Genomic DNA, 25,708 nt, shown 5'->3' on the forward strand with positions numbered 1-25,708 from the left:
TTCGTTGGATTTCATTTACTTTTGAATCGGCTAAAATCGTGATTTTGCGTATTGATTATTTCCTTGACTATTGAAAGTCTGACTGCCTCTGTAATGTTGCTGTTGTTGTTGGTACTGTTGTTGTTGGAATCCATCAAAATTACGTACATGATTATAAGATTGTTGCTGCTTGGCTGATCTGATATGTTGTTCGTCGTTTTGAGACCTAATATCAATCAAATTCAGTGTTTCTAGATTTTTCCTGAATGGCGGCTCACTAAAACAAATCATTAATAAGAAATATACATTCACTTTTAAATCTGTGTTACAAGAAAATCGTTGAAAAATGATTTTATCGATGCTCACCATCCGGTGACATTCTCAGCAGCATCGCAAGTTCCGATAAGATCGTTAAAAGCATTACCCTCGCCGCAATTCTGTAATCTTGGTCTATTATTTACGCAAACGTAATATCTTTGGCAATCATTCGGACTTCTGTAGAATCTCGCCTCAGAATGCAAAAACGAGCTCTGTCCACTCGTAGGACAGGTGAATCCAAGGAAAGCTGAAGAAATAAGAGAATAATGTAAGGATTATCGATATTTTCAAATGAACGAGATTATGTGAAACTCACCTTCGGCGTCGCAATCGTTAACTTGATCGGGCCAGTCGCAACGATAAGTTTCGGGATTGTATGCCAAACCCTCGGGGCAATCAAAGACGTAACCTCGGCCCTCTACGCAATTCATGAATTTACCACAGTTTCTTTGATCGCCCATTTTGAAGTAGCCGTACTGATGCGGACATTCCTCGCTCGGTTGCGCAGGCTCTACCAAATTATGAATATTTATGGTAATGCGCGAGTGTTCGCGATGAATCGTTGCTTAATTTTACGATTCTGCTGCAGAAAGTGTTCATCTATGTTTTCTGCTTTCTTCCAGAAAGACGCTAGGTTTATTTTGAGTAGTCACAGATCGATATGGTCAGGCAAAAAAATACCAAATCAAAATTTCATTGATATGAAATCTTTCTCTGAGCCCATTGTACAAAGGCACCGCTGAATTGCATATTTTACAAATGCGCGCCAATTTCGCTTTAATGAAGCATCGAATGAGATAATAAACTCACGAAGAGCGGATCGTCCTTCGCACTTGACGTCGATCGGATAGCCGCAAGGATAGTTGAATCTGGCTTCAGGATTGAAAAGTAAGCCCTCGGGACACAGCTTCTCCTCGCCGACGCCATCGACACACTCGACGTAAGCGTCGCACTGAGACGCTACGGGGAATCGGCCGTTCGGCTCGGGGCATTGCGCATTACCAGCGAAACTTTGCGGTTGCTGTACAAAGTAGTCGTTTGGCCTCTGCTCGAAACTACGCTGTTGCTGTTGATTCAAGAAGGGATTCTGTTGACGTGGTTGAAATTGCGCAATACCTGTAACGTATGTCGTTTTTATTTTATGTCGTGGGCAAAAAGACCTGCTTTGACATGGTGGGATTGAACATGAGAATATTGTCATTTGACGTTCGTTAAATGATCGTTCAATTTATAATCGATATTTAAGTTTAATAAATCTTTCAAACTAAGAAGACACTTAATAAGTTCTCTTCGACTATTCGTATGACTTTGTAATCAAACGAGGCGGATCAATAAATCGAAATTTTCAAGACATTTCTTATTTTAACATTCATACTTCTGCTTTTAAATAATTCCAAAGCTTCTTCGATCCAATCGAATTAGCATATTTCTCACCAAAACAAAAATACACTAATCAATTACATGATCGAAAAAAAAAAACAGAAACGACTCTGTCGAAAGAAGAAGAGCGTTCAGTCACCTGCAACGATATACGCAAATGTGTTTCTTACGTTTACGCAACTCTCTCAGCTTCTCCCTAGGGCTGATGATCGTCTCTCTGGTTAAGAGAAAGAAAGAAAAACGAAATTGTGAGGAGGTGGCGACCTCGACTCTTATACAATACTTGGGCGACATGCACCGAAGAGAAAATAAGTTTTTTTTTATTTAACGGGAGAAAAATTCTCTTACATAAATAAATATAAAATAACAATTATGAAAATAAAAAAACATGATTGCTAACAATATGAATAAAAAGATATGAATAATAGAATTGAATGAAAAATAAGAATAACTAACTATATAAATAAAAAAGTATGAAGAACAGAATCAATACGTCAATAAAAAAAACTTTTTAAATAAAATAAAACATGAACAACAAAATGTATGTACAATTCACCTCGGATACATTTAAAAAAGTAAGAAAAAGAAAAAAAAATTAGACTAGTTCGTTATAAGCACAAGCTTTTATTATGGATATATCATTTAATAAATGATGATTTATACAGATGGCTTAAGCAAATGCGTTCTAGGAAATATTTTTTTAATATTCGCTTCCTGAATAGCAAACAGCTTCAAGGTCTCAAGTATGACTAATTGTTTTTTTTATTTTCGAGAGTAAGAAACAGTTTTGGAAGTAACACCTATTAGTTTCTTCATTATTAATTCACGCCGCGACTCTCTTATTGTGTACTCTTGTATAATGTCGGATGTATAATTTTGAGCTCTCGAAAACACAAGGAGAATAGGAGAATTATTGTCAAACATCTGGTACTTGATATCGTGTAAAATACTCGTGAAAAATGTCGTGGCAGTCCTTGCAGTTCTTGGATTCGATTTGTAGATAAGGAAGAGGATAATTTTGAAAAATGACTGATTTATACAAACAAATCGCACAGTGGATGACATCAGCCCTCAAAGCCATAGAGTCGTGACATCACGTTATTTCAATACTCGACCGATTTTCAATTTTTTTCCTGTGGTTTTAATTTGCGAGGATGCTCATTCGGAAATGTTAACTTGATTTCAAGAGGTAGTTTACGATCGAAGTAAAGAGTCGAAAGACAGTTGAAATGTCGATTTTCTTTTGAATGACAAAATTTCACAATAAAATACTTTGGACAAAGACTTACACGTGCCAACGAGAAGACAGAGCACGGCGGACCTGAAAATCCACTTAGACTCCATGATTACGATTCAAAAGAAAAAAAACACGGAAATGTTTATATCTGTATATACCCTCGTGCGGATTATATGCGACTAAACTCGCGATCACCGGCTCATCGTCTTTTTTATCAGTTTGGCGCTTGCCGCGGCACCGACGAACGAAATAAACGAGAGTGAAAGGAGGTGGGTTTTTTTTTTTTCGTATGCGTATTTATTATGTTGAGAGATGCTGATGTAATCCTTCTTCTCTCTCGTAGAAAGATGGGATTCCATGGACTTTCGACGATGTTGCTTCTTCTTGATTCTTCCAGAAAAAATTGTGCAGGTGCGACCTTGGTTATATATTGCGGTACGTGCATTCTACCTGCAAAGATATCGTGACACACGAATTCAAGATAATATACTCTTGTTTCATTAATAACCGTTTGAAAATACCCAAGAATGCCATCATGACGTTTATTAATAACGATAACTTGCTTATTAATTAAATTTTGGAAATAAATGAGAAATATTTATGTACTTGTTTATCATTTATACATAAAATAGACACAATATTGTCATTTTTCAAATTTGATGTTTAATTATTTTCATTAATTGAAGTGAAGCGATTAATTATGAATAATTATTGAAATTCCTTTTGCGCAGTTAAATTTCATATTCGTCGCATTTTTAAATCGTTAGTAAACCGTAATAAATATCGTATAATAATCTTATTTCAAAAATATTTCTTATACGTTTATAATCACGCAATTCAAGAAAATTATTGCGAAGAAGTTGGAGCGCTAATTTGATATTCATAAAATATTGGAAAACAGTTATAAGGTGTTTTATCATAGATACTAAAGCACGAAAATACTGCTACTTTGTGTTATAGAACATTTATATTCATACCTCGCATTTGTTCTAGCTTATATTATATATATATAACGATTACCACGTTCTAAATTAATCTATCATTTTAACATGGCTATGATTAATTGAAAAAAAATCAATCAGTACTTTTTTAGAGCTGGTACTTGCTGGTACATTGTGACATGGTACTTTTCGAACTAAATATATTATACTAAATAGACAAACGTGTCTGTGGTACAATTAACAACGTATTTATTAATATACATGTTTTATGCAAATACATTATTTTCTGTTCCGAGATATAATTGGTCTATAATTTTTTTTAATTCTTTCTTAGAAATGTCGAAAATTAATAACATGCGGTTATTTCAAGGATCAGGTCATCCGAGGCTGCAGTATGATTATAAAATCGTCATCGTTTAGTGGGAAAAGTGATCGATTTCGTGATATTATATCACGTTAATTTGTTAACTTTTTATTGTACTTGCTAATTTAATTACGAATAATATCCCTGTAAGAGACTTTGTAAATGCAATGTAATAATCAAGGAAAAAATAATGTCCCAAGGGAAAATATTGCCAACATTTATCTTTGATAACCAAAAATTTTAATATCTACTATACCTGAAACAGTATCTCAACATAAACATGACTTCTAGTTAAAAAAAATCTCGACAAATATACAAATTTCAAAAATAAAGGTGTGGCTTTTCGTTTTGCTTCATTTTCTATTATCTAATAAAAAAGTTATACTGCGAGTATAATTTTATAGCTACTGTTCTCAAATTATCTTCTAATTACATTTTCCATGTATATCGTTATTAAAAGGAAAGATCAAAATCACACCAAATTATACAAAGTAACTTGATAATTATGGAAATACCAAATGCGATACAAACAGAATGATAAAAAAATATAAGGAAGACCGGTAATTTAAAATAATATGACATCAAATATAATTAAATAAAATATTTAACTAGATGCACTGCGTTTATATATTGAAAATAAAAAAGGTCATCAAAAAATTATAAAATCAAGTATAATAATAATAATAATAATATATACGTTCGAATCAATATTAGGTATATTCGACTGCGAGCGCGATATATCTCGATTGAAAAGAGACAGAGATAGCAATCGGACGTATATGGAGAGGGGATAAGGATTATTGAAAAGAGGTGTTAACAACGACGTCACACTGATAGATGCATCTCTCCATTAATAAGTCACGACGTAGAGTCATCTAAACACAATGATCTAACTAAGGTTCAATTCTATCAAATAATTACAAGTGCCAAAAATGAACGTGGAAAACAAGTGTATTCCTTACAGCTACAGTATACGAAGATTCTCGCGATAAGCATACCAAAAAGCTACACGAGTACATCGCAAAATAATAACAAATTGGCTGATTATTCAAGATGAGTGCTAAAACAATGAGTGCTATCGCTGAGGATTACTTTTACAGTATCAATCCACTGGCTAAGAGAATTGGTGAAGATATTTCTGCTTCAAAAGATTCCTTCGAGGATCTTTGGAGTACATGTATTGAGGCAAGGAATAAGGCTATTGATGAGGCTATTATTAAGCCAGAAGTGGCTTTAAAATATGCTTCCGACAGCTTAGAATATACCAAAGATTATCCAGAGTGTTATCCAAAACTCAGGATACAAACTGGCATGAAGTATATGTACGATGAGACTGGCCTGGTAAGGATTTAACAAACTGTAATCAATACATTATTTAAGAATTACGTTAGGTTTCACCAATGGCTTGAACTTTATTTTCAGACTCTACGCTTTAAAGATGAACACTCTGCTCCATTCTCTTTCATGACCCAATCTCAGATGAATCTTGATTGTCTGGGTCAAACTAGTGATATAAATACCAAGGTAATAAGCAGCTTCATGTCTGATGCATCTCACTTCAAGAATAAATGTACTATTAGAGATGAATCCTTAGAGGATAACTACAGTCCACCATCGAGCCAGACTAGTTTCTATCAAACTGAAAATTATTCTGACACAATATTTTCAACTGAAGACCGTAGCAGTACTCTTCTTAGCAGTTGTGTAGATAGTGAACCATCTGAAGGTATATTTGCCAAATTGATTAACAAAACTTCATTATTAAAAATTCAAAATACTACGGATGATGACATGGAGAATTTAGTGCCACAAAAGAGGTTGTCAATAAATTCAAAAGTAGATGATGATAAAAGTCAAATGAATATTAGTTTTGGAACCCATTTAAAATCAGAGGATATTGAGTCAACTGCATTACTTGATACACCTAGTTCATATAGCAGTTATCAATCATCACAGCTTAATCAAGAATCTGAAATCCCAAAAACTGGTTTCGAGTTTCTAGATAACTGGTAATATTCATATGATTGGTACTTTTTACTTTTATTAGACATTTTACAATGTCTCAATAGCATTTTTTTACAATTAATATTTATACTTACATTAAGAATGAAGTTGATGTTGTTTGGGAAAAAGGTGCTTGTCTCGTGTGCCTTTCCATCCTTGCTTTGCATGGTCATAAACCTCATACAAGACAAAAATCTACTTTTCCGCACTAGTTAGGTAATGTACTAATTTATCGGGGGAGGTCGTAGGTTAACATAAAATACTTATAGTTAACAACGCTTACCGACATACCTTGAATATTACATTATTCCCATTCAGTTTGAATTTATCGTAAATAGCTCAGTCATATCCACCATTTTTTAAGTTAATCTGAGTGGAGCATAATTGAAATGTTAACAAAAAATTCAAAACTGAAATAGAATAATGTAATATTCGGAGGTAAGTTAAGTTATGTTCCTGTAATTTGGCTACTACACCCCCTATTCTAATTATCGAATAGTGCATTACGATATAAGTGTGAGAAAGGCCACACGAGACGATAAACTGTTTCCTGAACATGTATCGTACAGTATTTTTTAATAAGTTTAAGTTCGTTCTTGAACTCACGTTTTTGGTCTAGCGTGCGGAAAGTACGTGTTTTCCGCATGGAGTGTCGAAATGGTACATCAACTTTTATGTATGTACGTACATGCACATGTGTGATTTTACCAAATTGAGTAATATCTAAGATTTATTATTACATAATTGAGAATAGTATTTATTAATTATTGAGTCATAATTGATAAATAGTTTCATAAGGTGCACATTATATTATACATATTGAGCATTGAATATAGTGAAGAAAATATTAAAAAATAAAATCTATTACTGATATAATCTATTATAATATAATAAGTATGTAATTATGTAATACGCAGTAAAGCTTATAAAGCTTAGTTTAGAGTCTTTATCAGCATGTATTAAATAATAATTTACGATGAAAACCTGACCATCATTGATAAAAAGACTGCAATATATCCTCATTAGGCTATTGACTATTAAGACTGTAATTACATGACTTCCGCCACTTTTATATCAGAACTTTATCAAAATAGTACAAAATGATATAAAACTTGTAATCATGTTAGTAGACTATATTAACATAAATTTTGGCAATTAAATTTTAACGATCGAACAAATTTTTTAATGTTTTTTATGACAAAACTTAACATTTGTAAAAATCTATATTTATATCTTTATATATGAAATAAAATCTTGATGAAAAATAATTAACTAGACGTTTCATTATTATCCTCTACAAAAGTGGAATAAAAGAAGGGTGTCAGTTGATAATTAAGAGCATGTATATATTTCTATACGATCGTTTATTAAAAATACACTTAGAAAATAACTTAAAAACGAAATGCATTATACTTTCGCGCAGTTAATTTCTTTTTATACAATAAAACACATTTACTGGGGTTCAACCCTATATACAAACAACAAAATATTAATAAAATAATAATAATAATAGAATAATTTACATCGCGAAAGCCACACGAATAAACAACGAAATGGCAATATTACGTCATAATATAATAATTAAATCAGTCTGACATTAGAAACCTACGCAAGTATACACAATATGGCTTGAATGAAATAACCCTAACGGACTCGTGGAAAGATGAAGGTACTAATTGGAAATAATTTACAAGCTACATTGCACCAATGGCTTTCAAAACAAAACTGTACACATTATTCATCGGAATTAACCCTGATACAAGGTTACACCCCTCGGAATATAAATTTACACTATGGCAAGATTATACACATTCACATTCTAAACGTACTCTTCGGACGGTTTGGCGATGCTATTCGGCAGCCTTAAAGAATTAGGCACCCGATTATTGCCGTCGGGCAGCTCGGCAATGTCGATAAACACACCGACGAGGCTTTCAAAGTTCGGCCCCCAGTTCAACAAATAATCCCAACTCAGCGCAGTATTAGCCGCTTCGGCATTGATAGTCGGCCGGTAAAGTCCACCCATGCGCGTGGACATTTCGTCGTCGGAGGCGACGAGCGTGCTGAGGGAGCCGCGAAACGAGCTGTCGAAGCCGTGCTTGCTTTCCTCACCAGCTGTGCCTTCCTCGGGTTTGCTGTAAATGTCGTCGTCGTCGTCGGCGCGCTCGTCTATCTCCGAGCAAGTGAAGCTGTCGTCGTTGCCGCTTTCCTCGGTGGTCGATGAGTTTCTTCGCTTGACTGCTGGCGGCGTATGCCTTCGATGCAAGTGGTGAGTGGGCCCGCGAGCTTCGCTCGACGAACTCACTGCGTCGAGAGTGGACACGAGGCTGGAGGTTCGAGGACGCGAATTGAGCCGTTCGATCTCCTCGGCCGTGAGGCCCATGGGAACCGTGGCCACACCATTGTTAACTGACTCTGGCACTTGTTGCGGTACCTTGCGGCTGGCAGTCGAACCGGACAGCTGGCTCATTATGGGTGAATTGAGACTGCGTTCGCTGTTGGAATTCATAGCGTCCTTGCCCACGCCACCCGACGACGAGGTGGTTGCCAGCAGCGCACTCTGCAAGGGTTTCCCACTGATGTCGTGCAGCGTCAGTATCCGCGGCTGCTGCGCCGACAGCTCGCTACTCGGCGACAATCTCGCCAAAGGCGTACTTTGCAACAGCTTGGGCGTCGGCGTTGATTGGCCTACAGACGGCGGCGCCATCGTCCGAGAGGGAAATGGTCCAGCGTGTCTGTGCTGCTGGTTCGGATGCTTGTGATGATTGGCGTAACTGTTTAAGGGCGGCGGTGTTGCTTTGTACTTCCTCATTCCATCTCTGTAGCCCTTGTAGTGGTACACGATGTCGATGTCACTCGGAGCGATTGAGCTAGCATTCTCGAGGTCGTAATGCTCTGGCAGATCCGGCTCTTGGCCGTTCGTCGGAGGTGGTAGCGGTGGATGTTCGTCTCTGATCGGTGGATTCTTGCTGATCTCACGCTCGATGATATCAGGACGCTGCGGCGCTGACACCTCGCGCTCTTTGTACTTCTTGGAAACCAGCTCCGGCGGCCGAATATTGCGCAAGTCCGAACCGTCGGAGATGTAAGTGTTCTCGTGCCTAGTCATCAGGCTGTCCTGCTGCGATGACACCAGTGAATTGCCAGTGAGAATCGCGTTGGTGTTCTTGTTAACGACCACAGTGGTAGCCGACTTCTCCTTGTTCTGACGACGCAGCCGGAAGATGACGAAGCTCGCGAGTATGGCGACGAACAGTATGATAAAGAAGACGATGACGAGAGTGATGCCAACGCTCAATGGATCGGCGGCACTAGCTGCGGCAATACCAATGGGACCGCGACAACCAAGATGTACGTTGCCATGATAAATGACGTCCGGAAAGATGGAGCCGGAACCATTGAACGGTTGAGCTTCGCCGTTTATCGTAAAGTTGGCTAAACATCCTTCGAAGGATCTTGGCAAACCGTCGTACGCTAAATACAAGTCTCGCCTAACACCACCGACGGTCAACAGCGCCAAGTAAGGGTCCAAAAAGTCGTGTACACCAGCTGAATCCAACTCGTCGCCAGCCAATTCGCCATCGATGTACATCTTCAGTCCTCGAGCGTGCGAGTGCAAAGTGAGATTATGCCATTTTCCGTCGGCCAAACTATTGCCCTCGTCACCGCTCATGTTCACCGGCGAGCTGAGTAGAGAGGCATAACTTATGTGACCATTTCGTAATTCCACCGACGTGTAATGATTGTTAGTGGCCGCGTAAACGAGTACACCATCGGGTTTCACTGTGCGGAACATTAGGTGGATACTCTTGGCTGGTGCAGTTGTTGGAATCAGGGGAATAACGTTCTCTTCAGGATAGCGGGACGTTAAGCCACCGTGCCACAATGTCGTTCCACCGTAGAGATATTCGAGCAATTGCATTCGACGATGTTTTTCAGACACCTAAAATATATATCGTTATGTTACCAACGGCTTTTTATAAAAAATTATTCCAATTCAATTTTTAAGAGAAAATTTTCACCTTATACTCGATGAAACCACCCTCGCTGAGATTGACTGCTTCCAAAGCACCTTGACAATTCGGCGCATTAATTTGACCACATTGACACGCTGGCTTACTCCACTTGTCGTAACATTTGCCGTGCCCACATAAATTATCTCGCTCTCTAGCTGTTGGTTTCGAACACGGTCCATTCTCTGATCTGGCGCACGTTGGTTGGACACCACGCGATGACAGCGGATTGCTAAGATTGAGCGCTCGACCATTAATGGACACCGAATGAACACAACCGACAAAGTCGTCGGAGTGAACTTGGCCTGGTCGCTCGAGGATTGGATCGGAATTGACTAAACCACCGAACATTAGAGGATTGTTGTTGAAGTTCAAGGTTCTGTGAAACAAAAAAATCTTATTGTAAACAATGATGAAACTTTCAAGAAATAATGAAACAAATACATACCCGATAGGACCAACGTCGTCAACATAGCAAGTCCCATCCCCAGGTTTACACTCATCACACACGTCACCATGCTCTTTGCAATCTGAAACGCTCAGCGAGGCGACTCTTCCGTTTCTCGTGGCTATAATCTTTCTCCAACTACCATCAGCCAGAGATCTTTCACTCTTAAGCGTGAGCGACGTGATTGCGCTTCTAGCACCACCACAAGAGAACATGACTCGGCCTTCGACGAGTTCCAGCACGACGAAGTCCGAGCGTCCACCACTGTGAGGTCCATAGTTGTAAAGAAGCAAAGCATTGGGTTTCGTTGTAGCAAAAACGACAGTTATATCGTTGGTATTCGAATCTAAAGCTGGGAAAGTCATAAAGGAAAGCTCGTCGAATCCAAAGGTCGAGCGTTCACAGTGACGACCATAACGACCTTCTAGGCAGCTACACCGATATCTAAAAATAAAAATTAATTATGATTAGATCAGATCATAAATCTTGTAACGTGTCTACGCAGTTTTATGACAAGCTACAGTTAATTACCCTGGTTTCTCGCTAACACATAGTCCGCCATGTAGACAAGGGTTAGGTCTGCACGAGTCGGTGAGCACCTCGCAATGATTGCCACGATAACCAGCGCGACAGAGGCAGAAGAAGTTTGAGCCGTCGGGACTCTCTTTGCAAGAACCACCATTTCTGCACGGATTACTCGCACAGACGTCACCGCGCTCGAGTTCACATAGTTTACCCTCGCGATTTGCTGGGCAACTGCAATGAAAGTCAAAGCCCATTCGACGACATTGTCCGCCCTAAAAATTCAAATTTATTAAATTATTTTCTGAAATGATACTCTCTGCAAATTTCTTTAAATGCGATTGCCAGACTTACGGAATGACAAGGATTAGGCGCGCATGGATCCTGTTTTTTCTCGCAGCGATCGCCGGTAAAGCCATCTCTGCACTTGCATGTCATCTCGTGAACAACTCTCGGTGATGTGAGTATCAGCGTAGGACTGTCGACGGTACGAACTGTCTCATGAACGACTATCTTATCGCTGCATATGCCACTGTTGTCGCAGGCCTCGGTCTTGCACGGCGAGTAGCCGATTGTCAATTGCGAGCTTTCTAAAAGTGTTTCCATTTGCACGCGTTTTTGCTCCAGGAAATCACGAAGCTCTTGCCTCGTTCGATAGCCTAGATAAATAGAATTTCGGTAAATGGAAATGGTTAACTTCGAAAATAAATTTCTTTTTTATTTAATGTGAAACGATCGTATTATTCTGCCAACTATTGTAAATGTCATGCCGAGTTGTATGCATGCCGATGAATAATTCAATACCTTGAGGAGAAGAAACGGCCATATAAACTTCAATGTGCCCGTCCTTCTCATCGACGCTGTAAATGTTGAGCGTATCGCCGATTTCCAATTCACCCTGGAGCAATTCGAGCAGTGCTCTGTAATACTTGGTCAAGAAATCTGCGGCCTTGAGACGAGATATTTGCATGGTCACGCTATTCTCCACAGTGGCGTTTGAAAACGTGACGAACTCTACGGTTACTTTAGATACCACATCTGGATGACGCCCGTCATTGCCTGATACGCTTAGTGAGTAGCCGGCACCTGTGGAATGGACAATGGTATTGTAAAGCAGCGTAGATGCAAATAATAAACGTAAGAATAATCACTGCAATCGATAAAACCAACTACGCGCAATAATTCTATCGAGTAAACCAATCAATTCGTATACGCGAGCACGCAAACATCATTGCCCTCCTTCAATCATCTCACCATGAAAAAAGAAAGATATCGCCCCGAAGATGCCCCGAGGGCAAAAATTACTTCGTATATCTACCAACCTGGGGTGATCTTCGTGGCATGCAAATCGCACGCCATTGGTATAGTGAGGGCCGATGTACCGACTATACGGCAATTGTAATCGCCGCTGGTATCGGGGTCGTTGGGCTTGACATCGGCGATTTTACCAAGTGGAGCACGCGACTGGAACGCGTGCACTGTCACGTGTACCAAACGTGGCGTCGATGGGCTGTCGTTTTGGTCCAATACGTGCACTGTTATCGCGTGCTCGCTTCGCATGCGTGGATTACCTGAATCTTCTACTTCCACCTGCAGGGCATACGAAACAATTTTTTATTTTTTTTAAATTTGGTTAAGCTTCGGTGTCTGCTGTTTAGCTTCTTCAATCAACGTACAAGAAATAATTATCTATTCGCACTTATTATCTTATCTGGTACGGTAATTTGGCATCACGAATTTAAAATAAAAATAAAAAATCTTACCAAAAGATCGAGTTGAGGCGCAATCTCCCTGTCTAAACTCCTGGTAGTCTTCAATAATCCGGAATGCTTTTCAAGACTGACCAAATCTACTTGCTTGCCACCGATCAATTTATATGAGAAAGGTGCTCCATTGGGTGGTAAATCAGGATCAGTCGCACTCAACGTCATGATACTTGTTCCAGCAGGTTCGTTTTCGCTAACGTAACCAACAACTTGATTCGCGTCAAATGTCGGTCCATTGTCATTCACATCTGTCAAATCAATTCTCACTGTAGCACTACCAGTTTGTGGTGGACTACCAGTGTCTATAGCTCCTATGATCAATTCGTAACTAGAAATCGTCTCTCTATCGAGCAGCTTGGCAGTTTCCACGTCACCGGATTGCGGATCAACTTTGAACGCTTGACCAACATTACCAGTAATAATGGAGTAGGAGAATTGATTGTTCTGGGGTCTTACATCTTTATCGATCGCTCGAACTGTCAGTACTTTCGTGCCAATATTCTCACCCTCGGATACGCTAGCTTTGTAGTAGTCTTGTAGGAATTCTGGCGGATCGTTGCCGTCTTGGATGGAAATGATTACTTGCGCCTCATCGGTGTCGTTACCTCGAATACCTCCGGAATTTTTAGCCATCACGGTGAGGATTGCACGATTCTGCGTCTCCCTGTCTAATCTTCGAGCTACACTGATGATACCGGTTTCAGGTCCAATGGAGAATCCACGATCGTTGGATGCACCGACAAAGAGGTAGAAAACTTTGCCGTCAATTCCAGCATCTTGATCTGTCGCTTGGATAACTCCAACCGATGTAGCAACGTCTGCACTTTCTGACACGTCCATGTGGAAAACTGGCTGGATAAATTTTGGATAAAATTCGTTCACTCCCGTGATGTGCACTAGAACCGTTGTGAATCCGACCATCTGGGGATTTGTGTCTGGATTGGCAGCTACTATGTCCAGAGTGTACTCATTTGCTTCTTCATAATCGAAGCTGATTTTAGATCTGATCACACCTGTGTTTGATTCGATCTGGAAATGTTCTTTACCACTGCCACCTAGGATTTTGTACTGTATAATAGCATACTTGGGCGAGTCAATATCCTTTGCTACCACTTTAAACACAAAGTACTGTGGTGGAGAATTTTCCGGTAAATAAGCTTCGTAAAGACTTTGATTGAAAGTTGGCGAATTATCATTGATGTCTGAGACATTGATGGTCAAAGTAGCGATGGAACTCTTGGACTCAAAACCAAGATCTCTTGCGGTGATGTTCAATCGATATTCTTGAATAGTATCGTAATCGAGAGTCTTAAGAATCGTAACCACACCAGTAACCGAATTTATCGAGAATTCGTGTCTCTCGTTACCAGCTGAAATTTCGTAGCGTACCATTCCATTTGGTCCATCGTCTGAATCCACAGCATTGACCGTTAGAATGGTCGTGTTGACTGGTTCATTCTCTGGTACTCGAACCTGATAACTCACCGCAGCGAACGCAGGTGAATGTTTATTTTCGTCGGTGATCACTATTACTGCTAAAACTTCGTCGTGTTGAGGTGGTACGCCTTTGTCGGTAGCTCGAACTGTCAAGATGAATGTGACACCAGGTTCGAATGATGCTAAACTCTTTTTCGCGTATACCCATCCACTCTTTGGTTCGACATAGAAATACTCGGAACCATTGCCGGATGCTATCGAGTAATCAATCTCCGCGTTAACGCCGTAATCCTCGCTGTCGAGAGCTAACACTTGAGCGAGTTTCTTGCTAGTAGGATAACCCTCGGGTACTGGCCAGAGATAGGAACGTTGCTCGAAGCGAGGTGGGTTGTTATTTGAATCGACGATACTTACGTAGACAATTGTTTTTGTCGATAGCGGTGGTTTTCCATTGTCCGTTGCTACTACATAAAGAAAATATAGATTTTCTGGTGAGGCTGGTCGTTTAGTATGCTTGTATCTCAGTGTTCGCTTGCTGAAGATATCACCGGTAGCTGGATCTACATTGAACAAATCCGAAGGTTGCAGGAGACTGTATGATATCACAGAATTTGGTCCTTGCTTGTCACGATCGGTTGCGACAACAGTGCCAACGTGTGCCATACGCCTTTGCAGCTCGGGAAAGTGAAAATGATAGTTCTCTTCCTCGAATTCAGGGGGATTGTCATTCTGATCTTGAATGGTGATAGTTAGTGGTGTCTCGGCACCCCAAGCACCATCAACCACTGACACTTTCAACAGATACTCATCTTGCACTTCGCGATCAAGGTGTCCAGCTACGGTAACATTGCCACTGTATGGATCAATAGCAAATTTGCCACTTGGATTATCCGTTAAACTATACGTTGCATTAGCATTTGGTCCCGCATCTTGATCACTACTCGTGATGCAAATCACGAAAGCACCAATTTCTGAATTTTCTGTAACGTTTACACTGTAGAGACGAATGAAACGTGGTGGATTGTCATTTTTATCGAGTACAGTCACGAGAACCGTAGCTGTGCCGGTTAGACTTGGTATTCCGCGATCGTGAGCTTCTACAATAAGCTCGTAAGCGGAGATCTGAAAAACAAAAAATGAGATTAGCAAAATGAGATAATATAATTTTACATTCGAAAAAAATTGAATGATAAATATATACCTCTTCTCTGTCTAATTTGGCATTGGTATTGATTTCACCAGTTGTCTCATCAATAATAAAGGTCTCTTCGAAATCGTTAACCAAGTGATAGGTGATCTCTTGATTCTGTCCAGAGTCCGCATCTTTGGCTGAGATCTTGGTCACGAATTGCGGTGGATATTCCTCTTCAGGCACCGAAGCGTTGTAAACAGCCAAATCCATCATAGGTGCATTATCATTTGCATCAGTGACGTTGACGAGTAATTGAATGACACTTCGAAGTGATGGATTTCCAGAGTCACGAACTTCGACCCATGCTTCGTAGTATGGTGCTGTTTCATAGTCAAATCCGGATGCAATCACCACCTTCATGCATGAAAATGTAAGCAAGAAAATATTTTAATACACGAAAAATTATGAAAATCGACAAACAATTGTATTATTACATACCTCTCCAGAAAGCGAATCAATCCGCAAAGCTTCTCCGACATTACCACCAGCCATACCAAACACCAAATCACTCGCAGGTCCAGTTTTCGGAGTCGTAGCACTGAGTGTCGTCACTAATTTGCCGTCAGGCACATCCTCCTTCAAGATAAATCTCGTAGTTGTAGCGGGTTGAAAACTTGGAAACAATTGTCTCTCCCAAAGGTGAACTACGAGATCAGCTGTAACGGAACGCGGTTCGACGCCACAATCCGACGCTTCGATTTGTAATTGGTAAGTATTGTGACCACCCGACGACAGTGTCTCTTTTGAGCGTATCACGCCGTTGTGTGGATCAACGGTAAAACGATGAGAATCTTTGCCTTGAAGACGATAGACTATGCGAGCATTATCACCGACGTCGTCGTCAACTGCTTTCGCGCCAAACACAAAGTCACCTGTAAATCAATGACAAGGAAAGTTGAGTATTTACGTTCGGCGTAAAGTGGTTCATTATCGGCTTACCTTTGGTCGTCGAATCAGGAACATAAACGGTGTATCTAGGACTAGAAAACCTTGGCGCATTGTCGTTCTGATCGTCGACGATGATCATCAGATTAACGGCTGAGGCTCGTGGTTCTGTTGGACTAGAGTCTTGCGCTACCAGTGTCAAATGGTAAACGGCTTTTAGCTCGCGATCGAGACGTTCAAGCGTGATAATTTCGCCCGTACTCGAGTTCACGTGAAAACGACCGGCTTTGTCGCCAAGTAAACTGTATCTGAAATAACAAAGTCAAGAAATTTAGTTTGTTTTCATAAATTATCGAGTTTCACTTTAGTATTGACAATCACTTTCTCAAGTCTAAATTGAACGTCACGCTCAATTAACGTAATTCAATTGAAGTTTCTAAAATTGTTTGTGCGATCGTTACAGAACGATGTTGTTAAGTGCCGATGAAACGGTTTATTGGCCAATCATAATAAACCTAAAAAATTGGCGCAAATCTTCATCATAAAATTATCAAGACTAGAGCATTTTGACGAGAGAACTGGAACTGTATCAAGGGTTAGTTTGAAAATAGCTGCTATTAGGAGAGTATCTGAATTTTTACCAGTTTTTAGCATTGCACCGCACTTGTACATTGTGCTTGCGGCAAACGATAAAACAATGTCATAGATGCAGAATGGTAGGTGAGATTAGCTTTTATTTCGAATGAACATTAGGCGGACGGACTTTTTTCTTGAATTCAAGCATTGGAGGTTTCAAAACGAGTATCGCTAACGAATAGCTAATCGATACGCTATGGTTTATGGATACTTTATGCCTCTCCTAACATGAGAATAATCTATCCGTTTTCGATTTAATAAATTTTTCTTTACAATTATGGTATTGAGATAACTAATCGAAGATAAAAAGTGCGTGGTTTGATTGGCGGTTGCGCTGATAAATACGATAATTACTGTAACAGTAATTACGTCGGTAAGATATGTATCGTTGCAACTGCTATTGCAAACGGACTTTCACACGAATAATTGTCCATAGTCTTGATAGGTAGATATTTGAATTCATCGAGCGAGGATAGTCAAGATCTATGATATTCGCAAACGTATCGAACGTTGGTTAAGAAAGAATGGATAAACGACTGTACTAGCATCTAATTCAACGAATACAAAATTGCCGATTTTTTCTTGACTCTTTGATATTTTCAATGTGATTCCAACATTACTGCGAATAAACGCGTATTCATCCGACTGGTTGTAACGGATATTTTGTACAGTAATCGAGGCCAAAGATTCCTTTTATGATTGAAAAGTAAGCGGGCGAAGCCTTGCCCCACTAATAAAGTCAATGTAACATCCAGGACAACGATGATATCATCTTATTTTTCTATCAGTCATATCGGCTTAGCTCAGATGGCAGCAAAGCACGGAGGAGAGGAGCAAAAAGTCGCTAAAGGCTTGACAGGGGCGCAACGTAATACCACCCTCTCGTGTTGCCCAATATCCAAATGCAGGAAAAGAAGCGAGGAGAGGGTAGAACGTATCCCATAATCCGCGTACGGGAGAGCGTTCTCACGTCTCGCGCTCGTCGGCGAGCAAAGCAGCTTTCGGGCTAATATCGTCTTACCGTATTCTGGCGTTCAGTCCCTCGTCGCTGTCTCGCGCACGGGGATTAGCCAGCCAGGTGCCGCGCGCCAGATTCTCGCTGACCCTCGCCACGTACTCCTGGCGTTGAAATTCCGGCGAGTGGTCGTTCACGTCCAGCACCGTGATCCTCACCAGACCAGCGCCTGTCAGCGGCGGCGTTCCTGCAAGCATCCGCCATTTACATTTTGCTCCGATTCAATTTCTTTGGCTTGTCGCCTTTGGCAGGTGTCTCCGCGGCGCACTTAAGCTGATTACGATAACTGAATCGTTTAGGGCTTATTGATTTTAGGCGGCGGTCTCCAGGTGACGCGCACTCTTTTTTATCTTTTCTTTTCTTTGCTTTTTTTCTTTCGACGATCTGCAAGGAATGTGTGGATTTCAAAGGGTTGCTTTGTCCCCGAGAGAAAGAAGGCCGGTAGACGAGCCTCGTCGTTATGTTTCTCGAGATTATCAAAATCGCGACTGATCGGGCCAAGGTGGACGCGCCAGCCGTAGGTAGGCGACGAAAAGCTTAAAAGCTTAGCAATTCACGCGAGCGTTTGTACGAATACGAGCAGCAAGTCACGCCGTTTAGATCGAGATGAAACGGAGTCAAAAAACTGACCCGTCGCTCGCGCGCGCACCAAGGATTTTACAATGGCACTAACTCGTCGTCCGACTAATCCGCGCTAAACGTTTTACCGAGGGCTGCGCGTCGCGCGCGAACGTTTTATCGCGTATAAGGGCGAGCCGCTATGGACGTAAACTTTCCTCCTTGGCTGAGGGCATAAATCGAGCTTATACTTCCAAGCTATATAATTAGTAGATAAAGCCGATAAATGGCCGGACGTTAAAGTCTTTATTTAATGTGCGTTTACACGCAGTTATACATAGTTTGCTGCTATGCGCCACATGCCTAAGACAGCCAGCCGTGCCAGCCTGCTGCGTCGCTTCTTTCTGCATCCGTGCCTGCTCAAAACAATCCTCGATTTTCTCGCTTTCGCGGCATCCTCGGACGTTCTTCGCTTCGAGGCTTCGCTCAATTCAGCTCGCAAAGTCGCTGATACGGACGAAGGAAAGGCACTTTCCTTCTTTCGGCAAGAACCTCCGGTCGGCCGTCTAGCGTGTAATCAAGCCAGGCATCATTCGATCCAAACATACCAATCCAACCGACGAACGAAAATTCGAGAAGTCTCGTCGATACGAATGGATTCACAAGTGGCACGAGCGGCAAACTCTCGATAAGCATCTTCTCTCGCGTACGACAAGCAATAAAATAAATAAAAAGAAGGACGAAAAAGGGCTGCAGTCCCATTCACTAATTCGTTCCTTCTCAACAAAAGTCGCTCGCCGAGAGAGAGAGAGAGAGAGAGAGAGAGAGAGAGAGAGAGAGAGAGAGAGAGAGAGAGAGAGAGAGAGAGAGAGAGAACAATCAATCAACATCGCGGGGGCCTTTGGCATTTCGCGAATTGAAATATGCAAAAGGCTTTTGCTTTGCTTTGCTTGCGCGCGAGCGGCCTTCGCCATTGTCCGTTCGTTCCTCCTCCTCCTCCTCCCATTTGTCCAACTCGCGTACATCTGTTCTCTCGCTCTCTCGCTTTATACTCTTCCTCTCGGTTGCGCCTCTGCGATATTACGACTCTATATAACGGAAAAGGGAGAGAGAGAGAGAGAGAGAGAGAGAGAGAGAGAGAGAGAGAGAGAGAGAGAGAGAGAGAGAGAGAGAGAGAGAGAGAGAGAGAGAGAGAGAGAGAGCGTGGATTAGAATTATCTTCCTTTTTCTTGACAGCGGACGAGGGAAGAGAGAGAAGGATACAAATTGAAAGGGCCAATTGATTGTATCCGAGATGTGTCATTCGGTTAATGGTTACGACAATATTACCGTTTCTTATTTTTTCTTTTTTTTTTTTCCTCTCATTCGCTTCTTCTCTTTTGCATGCGATTTCTCGGCGCAAAACTGAATGAATGCATCTCGGCTAATTTTTATTTGAAGCTCGACGGGAATAAGGTCAATTTGGCGAGAGAGGTGAAAATTCATATTGCTCGAAGAACATTTTCTGCGCTACCGAGGAGTCTCGCGACAGAACGAAAAAACAAAGCAGAGAGAAAGAAAGAATTGACTCTCTGGAATAACCCAGATCCCTGTAAAAATGTGCAGCTCCGTTGCCTTCCTTTTTTCACCTCGGACTTGATCGAAAAAGCTCGAAGCTCGGAGAAAGAGAAGCCCAAACGCACATTCCGAGGCGCGCACATGACGCGAGAGGCGAGGTAAAAAGGCAAGCGAGCGCGTCACGCAATTACAAGTAAAACGAGAAAGAGAAGTGATTAATGCTTCATAAAGGCGAATTTTTCCCGCGCGCGAGATATTTAATGGCTCTAAGCCGTATAAAACGCGATAAAAATCAAAACGGAGCTTCGACGGAGAAGAAAAAGGAAGGGCTCCGCTCGCTCCAATTTAAAAGCGTAATATTCGAATTTGAGCGTGGCAGCAGCGAGCAACCGCGAGCAGCCGCGAGCGTCGCTTCGAGCGCGAATTACAAGCCCTCCCCGATTATGATAATCAAGAGGAGAAGAGCAGGATGAAAAGGGAGAGGGGTTACGATTATCCCGTATACGCGCGACTAATAATTTTAAATCTTTGTAACTGGATAGCATTGGGCGCTGTTGTAGGAAGCCGCACTTACGGAAGTGTCGCTGTGAGGATTACCAGGTTATTCCATTAACAGATATTTAATAGAGGAACTCTACTTCCTCGGGCATTGCACATTTTCAATTGTAATATTGTCCGATGAAATGGAACTCGAAGCGAAGGAAATGATTATTGGAAAAGTCGAAAAGTGGCCTCTCTGCATTTATAAATGAACTATCGAACGCTTGACTCGACGTGAAATCGAGGCAGCTCTGATTAAACCCATCTAGCGGTCACGCTCGTGCTCGCAGTCGTACCAAATTCACCACCGAGGTTTCCTTTTTCAGAAGCAATTGAATCGCTAATAAAATCATTTGATAATCAGCGAAGCCTTCAAAACTAAAGCGAAAAAAGCAATCTCGCGGTGCTCCAATCACCTCTCGGCAAAATGCAAACTCAAACAGCGAGAAAAAAAAAAAAAATAAAAAATAAAAAATAAAGGCAGAAGAATAATAAAGCAGCGGCAAAGCATCGTCGATCGATCACACACGCACACGAATGCGCGGCATACATACGGTAGCCTCGAGTGCGCGCGTGTGCGCGCTCGATGGCTGGGATTTTTTTTTCTCGCTGCTTATACGGCACGTCGCGCGCTCGCGCGGAGCATAATAAATAAGTCTGCGGGGCGGCAGCAGCGCAGCAGCACACGGCGATAAATCTAGCCGGCGATACATTGGGCAGCCGCCGGTATATACAACTGTGCGCGCGCCTTTTGCCTTTTGCGAGAAATTTACGGCAACGCGAGGCATTAATAACCGCGACGCGAACAATATCAATATAAGCCCCGAACAAGCCAGCTTGGAAAACATGATAATCAGAAAATCCGCCGGCCAGGCATTTGTCGCGAGCGAGCGCAGTTTCGCATTTGAATGCCTGCGATTTATACTGCCATGTCCATGTCATTATAGACGTTTGATTAGCGGTAAAAATACGCTTTTTCTAGTACACTAACAGAACCGATAATCCATAGTAACAATTACTACAAAACATAATAAAATTTAAATGTTGTAAGTTTTACTATGTCAAGTAATGACATTTATTAGAGCCCGTTGTAATTACCACTATAGACAGAATACAGGAGATTAGCTCGGTAAATCTTACTATGGCAATTTTTACTGTTTCGAGAAACTCAATTAAAATGTTACATTTAATTCGAATCGTTCTCGAAGCTCACATTAATCTTCAAATTATCTCTTCGTAGTAGAAGGAATACGATTCATCAATACGTTGCCTATTTCTTATCTATTTATTATTTCGCAAATTGGTCTATTGTGCGTAGTACATCACGTATACGCTTAACCACACACATTTTAACATGCACGAATCAGACTGACATTTTCTTATAAAGTAATCAAATTTCTATTCTACCACTTGCAAGAACTGTACCGTCATCTACACGGGCCCTTGCAAATCATCAACTTATAAAAAAATTCATTGCAAATGAACTATTCAGTTGGCTCGAGTATATCCTACGATGACTATTATAAGCTTATGTCATTTGTTAGGAAATATAGCAGGCGAGCTTGCAACGCGACGTCGTGTACGTGATCGTTTAACATATCGCACTCTCGCATGCCTACAGACTAAGTTATACGTCGATCATCAAGTGGTCTGCGATATCTATCCGAAATGCACGAATTCGCGAGAATGACTTCCTTGCCTCTTCTCGGGAACTAATTAAAACAAAAAATGAGCGCAGCACATCGCAGCAAAAAGAATGGAAAAACCCTTGGCAAATTATCAAATTATCGGCGAAAGATCTGCGCGGCTGCACGGCGTAAAAGCGAAGAAGAGCGCATATATAAAATGCGTCCAAACATCCGTTGCCTCTCACGCAAAGCTACGGGAAAAAACCGACGAGAGGAGAGAGAGAGAGAGAGAGAGAGAGATCGCATGCCCCATGGGAAGAGCGCGTCAAGGCGCCAAAAACTGCAGCACGCAAAGTCCTGCCTCCCCCCGCCGAAAAAAAGCCTGCACAAAGAGCCAATCGGTGGTCGGCGGAAAGGAAGAAGATAATCCGCGACTATGCGCACGATTGATCTGGCCCGAGGTATACGCCGTGCTCGTTTTTTCTCGTGCTCTGACACTTTGATTGCTCCGCATCACGGATTAACATCGATTTACTCGGCTCGCACGTGTGTGCGCGCTGGCAAACATTCGCGCGGAACACACTTCACGCGCGTGCACAGATACGTATTCCACCTAGCTTCTTTCTTTTCGACTAGTCTTGCGCGAGCCGACATGTCGCTCGGGACGGCAACTGTCGCTACAGCGGCGCTCTGCTGCGTCTACTCTCTCCTCTCCGTCGATCCGCGTCTCGAGCTCTACGACGACTAAGTGCTTTTAGCCTCCGATTTGCAAAACTGGAGCGGCGCGTCCAGCGTTTTCATCGTTTTCGGCTCGACGCCGTCGCGACCTTCCTGTCATTCGTTCGCTCTTCGCAGGTCTGCCGGCGACGGCACTGATGCTGCACCTTCAGCGCGTGCTCTCGAGTAAGCACGTTTTGTCGCTGACTGCCAACTACATCGAAATACTAGAAAAATACAGCGGTTACTACGAGAGGAGGACGAGCATCGGGGGACAATTTCTGCGTGTCGCCGCGGTCATGGTTGGTATGCGATGATAACCGTCGAGCGCGAGATTATTGGAAACTAAAACTTCCGTCCTGGTAGGAGTCACCATTCGTACAGTCGCAATCTCGAATTTCAAAGAAGGGCCTCTTCGAGATGATCGTACATGAGCTTTCGATAACGTTAAATTTCACTTACAAAATTGTTTGCAAAGAGACGACTTACGACATACGCGATCCTAGAGCGAATCAGTGGTCGGATATTATGGGTAGAATGGTCAACGGGCAAGCTGATATTGGCATTGCCGAAATGACGATGACGGTGGAACGTATGCATGTAGTGGATTTCACAGTACCCTTGATACTGTCAAGGAATCGATTGTATATGCGACCACCTAGTGGATCGAATGTAAAATGGTTGTCTTATTCGAGGGTAAGTGCAATTTTCGTCTTCATTCAACGCAATTCCGTTATTTGTTTTTCTTTCGCAGGCATTCAGTTGGAAAATATGGATCGTCCTCGGTATCCTTCAAGCATTAGCCGTCATTTTAATGACAATCTTGAGATTGAATATCGAGGGAAAGTTAATGACAGCAGAACACGTATCCGAGAATTATCTGGCAGTCTGGGGCATCTTTTGCCAGCAAGGTTTAGCCAGTAATGTCCTTTTTACGGTATGTTTACGAAGCTTAAGAGCATTACGCTTACAGTTTGGCCGTGTGCGTAGATTTCCCAACGGCAGCGCCATTGAGAATAGCTCATTTCTCATCACTCATGTTATCCGTCATAATACTGGCCATCTACTCCGCTTGCCTGATCAGCTACTTGACTCTCACGGCAGCTAGCCTGCCGTTCAACGATCTCGAAGGTTTCGTCAAATGCGGTACTTACAAGTTTATCACTTATCTCGATAGCGCCGATTACAACATGTTTTTGGTGAGTAGACGCGTGATTGGTTCGATTTTTTCACGGGACTGCTTTGTTTTTTATCCGTTTCCAGCACGCGACCGATCCCACCATGGTGAAAATGCGAAATCTCATGAAGGATACAGGGGATTTTCCGACGAGCGTGATGGACGGCTTTCGTAAGGTAGGAGATGTTTCTCTGGAAAGCTTAAAACGACCGAAGCAATGAAGGAGCAATTGAACGCTTGGTTACCGTGTGATTTGGTACCCATCGACACCGGTAGATTCGATAGCCTTGGAATGGTGCTTTCCAAGGGGAATCCTTACACCGGAGTCATAAATTATCAGTAAGCAGAAACGCGCGCGAAAAGAGCAAAGCCAATCCTCTTTCGAAATAAAGAAAAAAATGAAATTCCACTCTCTCTCTCTTTAGGCTGCACAAATTCAAGGACTGCGGAATCATGAGCCGACTGAAGAGGAAGCACTCGGTGAACGTTGCCTCGAGTAGCAACGTGGAGTATCAGCCGGTCAGTTTACGTGGAATCCTACCTCTTATCGTTGTTTTCCTCGTTGGCACTGCCATCGGGGCGATTTTATTCCTCGCGGAAATAATCGTATTTCGTATAGTCGATCACAGCACGAGCGAGAAGACGAGTCGCCGTAGTGTCGACGCGTCCAACACGTAGTTGGTTTTCGAGGGACGCGCTACAAGCCCATCGTCGAGATAAGCTTTCCGTTTGTCCGCGTCGTGTTTTCGAAACATATTTGTGTTATATGCTGCATCGCGTTCAAAAGAAAGCCAAGAAATGTTTTGGGGAAAAAAGGGAGGGCATTACTCAACTGTCGGATGACATCTATAAAAAGAGGAGCGCATTATAAAGCGAACTCTCTCACTTGGCGAAGGGAAGCCTTCAGTCTCGGTTAGGTTTTAATCCTTAAAGGACGCACGGTGGAAAAGAAGGCGAGGCAATGACAATGCAAAAGCGGCGCAGGCCAGCAAAACGAGGCGATATAAATCGGGTTTTGCGCGAGCTGCCGCTGCTGCCGCCGCTGCCGCCGCCGCTGCCGCCGCCGCTGCCTCCGCTGCCGCCGCATCGCTTTCGACAAAAAGGCCTCCACCTCGCTTATATGCACAAAAGGCTAACGAGGCACGTAGTTTGGTGGCTTACTCGCGATTTTCTTATCGATCGGCTGTCAGAGCTGTCGAGCCTGCACTATCCGTCGCGCGTCTCGCGAATATATACAGCTTGACGGACGTAGCGCGCGAAAACGCTTTACAACGTCGTCTCTCGTCTTTTTCCGCGGCGTCGTGGGCGCCCGCACGTGTACCGCGGCTTTTGTAAAGGCGCGTGCGTGCAGCGGTTTCACCTCCGACGACGAAGGGAAGAAAAACAGGAATACA

General features: G+C 42.1%; 3 protein-coding genes across 3 annotated transcripts in view; 1 reads left to right on the forward strand and 2 right to left on the reverse strand.

Moving 5' to 3' along the window:
- Positions 1 to 7: 7 nt before the first annotated feature.
- On the reverse strand, positions 8 to 3,150 carry LOC131663920 (protein obstructor-E-like). Its single transcript, XM_058934701.1, has 5 exons — positions 2,967 to 3,150; positions 1,108 to 1,413; positions 614 to 808; positions 346 to 544; positions 8 to 256 (listed from the first exon to the last, which is right to left on the reverse strand). The coding sequence occupies exons 1-5, from the start codon at positions 3,019 to 3,021 to the stop codon at positions 31 to 33; spliced, it is 981 nt and encodes a 326-aa protein (XP_058790684.1). The 5' UTR covers positions 3,022 to 3,150; the 3' UTR covers positions 8 to 30.
- Positions 3,151 to 5,030: 1,880 nt separating this feature from the next.
- LOC131663936 (uncharacterized) lies at positions 5,031 to 7,477 on the forward strand. The gene is made up of 2 exons (XM_058934725.1): positions 5,031 to 5,560; positions 5,642 to 7,477. Exons 1-2 carry the CDS (start codon positions 5,273 to 5,275, stop codon positions 6,230 to 6,232), a joined length of 879 nt encoding a protein of 292 aa, XP_058790708.1. The 5' UTR covers positions 5,031 to 5,272; the 3' UTR covers positions 6,233 to 7,477.
- A 212-nt stretch (positions 7,478 to 7,689) lies between these two features.
- Positions 7,690 to 25,708, reverse strand: part of LOC131664029 (cadherin-related tumor suppressor) — a 75,258-nt gene continuing 57,239 nt past the window's right edge. Inside the window, exons 9-20 of the mRNA XM_058934865.1 lie at positions 18,144 to 18,324; positions 16,541 to 16,794; positions 16,040 to 16,473; positions 15,611 to 15,955; positions 12,970 to 15,531; positions 12,529 to 12,796; positions 12,011 to 12,292; positions 11,561 to 11,865; positions 11,216 to 11,481; positions 10,685 to 11,128; positions 10,246 to 10,615; positions 7,690 to 10,166 (exon numbers count right to left, since the gene is read on the reverse strand). Of these exons, the coding sequence (XP_058790848.1) occupies positions 8,043 to 10,166; positions 10,246 to 10,615; positions 10,685 to 11,128; positions 11,216 to 11,481; positions 11,561 to 11,865; positions 12,011 to 12,292; positions 12,529 to 12,796; positions 12,970 to 15,531; positions 15,611 to 15,955; positions 16,040 to 16,473; positions 16,541 to 16,794; positions 18,144 to 18,324 (7,835 nt within the window). The 3' untranslated portion in view covers positions 7,690 to 8,042. The remainder of the gene's footprint in view (positions 10,167 to 10,245; positions 10,616 to 10,684; positions 11,129 to 11,215; positions 11,482 to 11,560; positions 11,866 to 12,010; positions 12,293 to 12,528; positions 12,797 to 12,969; positions 15,532 to 15,610; positions 15,956 to 16,039; positions 16,474 to 16,540; positions 16,795 to 18,143; positions 18,325 to 25,708) is intronic.

This window comes from Phymastichus coffea, unplaced genomic scaffold (genome assembly GCF_024137745.1).
Source record: "Phymastichus coffea isolate CEN01 unplaced genomic scaffold, Cenicafe_Pcof_1.1 PCOF00039, whole genome shotgun sequence".
Lineage (NCBI taxonomy): Eukaryota > Metazoa > Arthropoda > Insecta > Hymenoptera > Eulophidae > Phymastichus > Phymastichus coffea.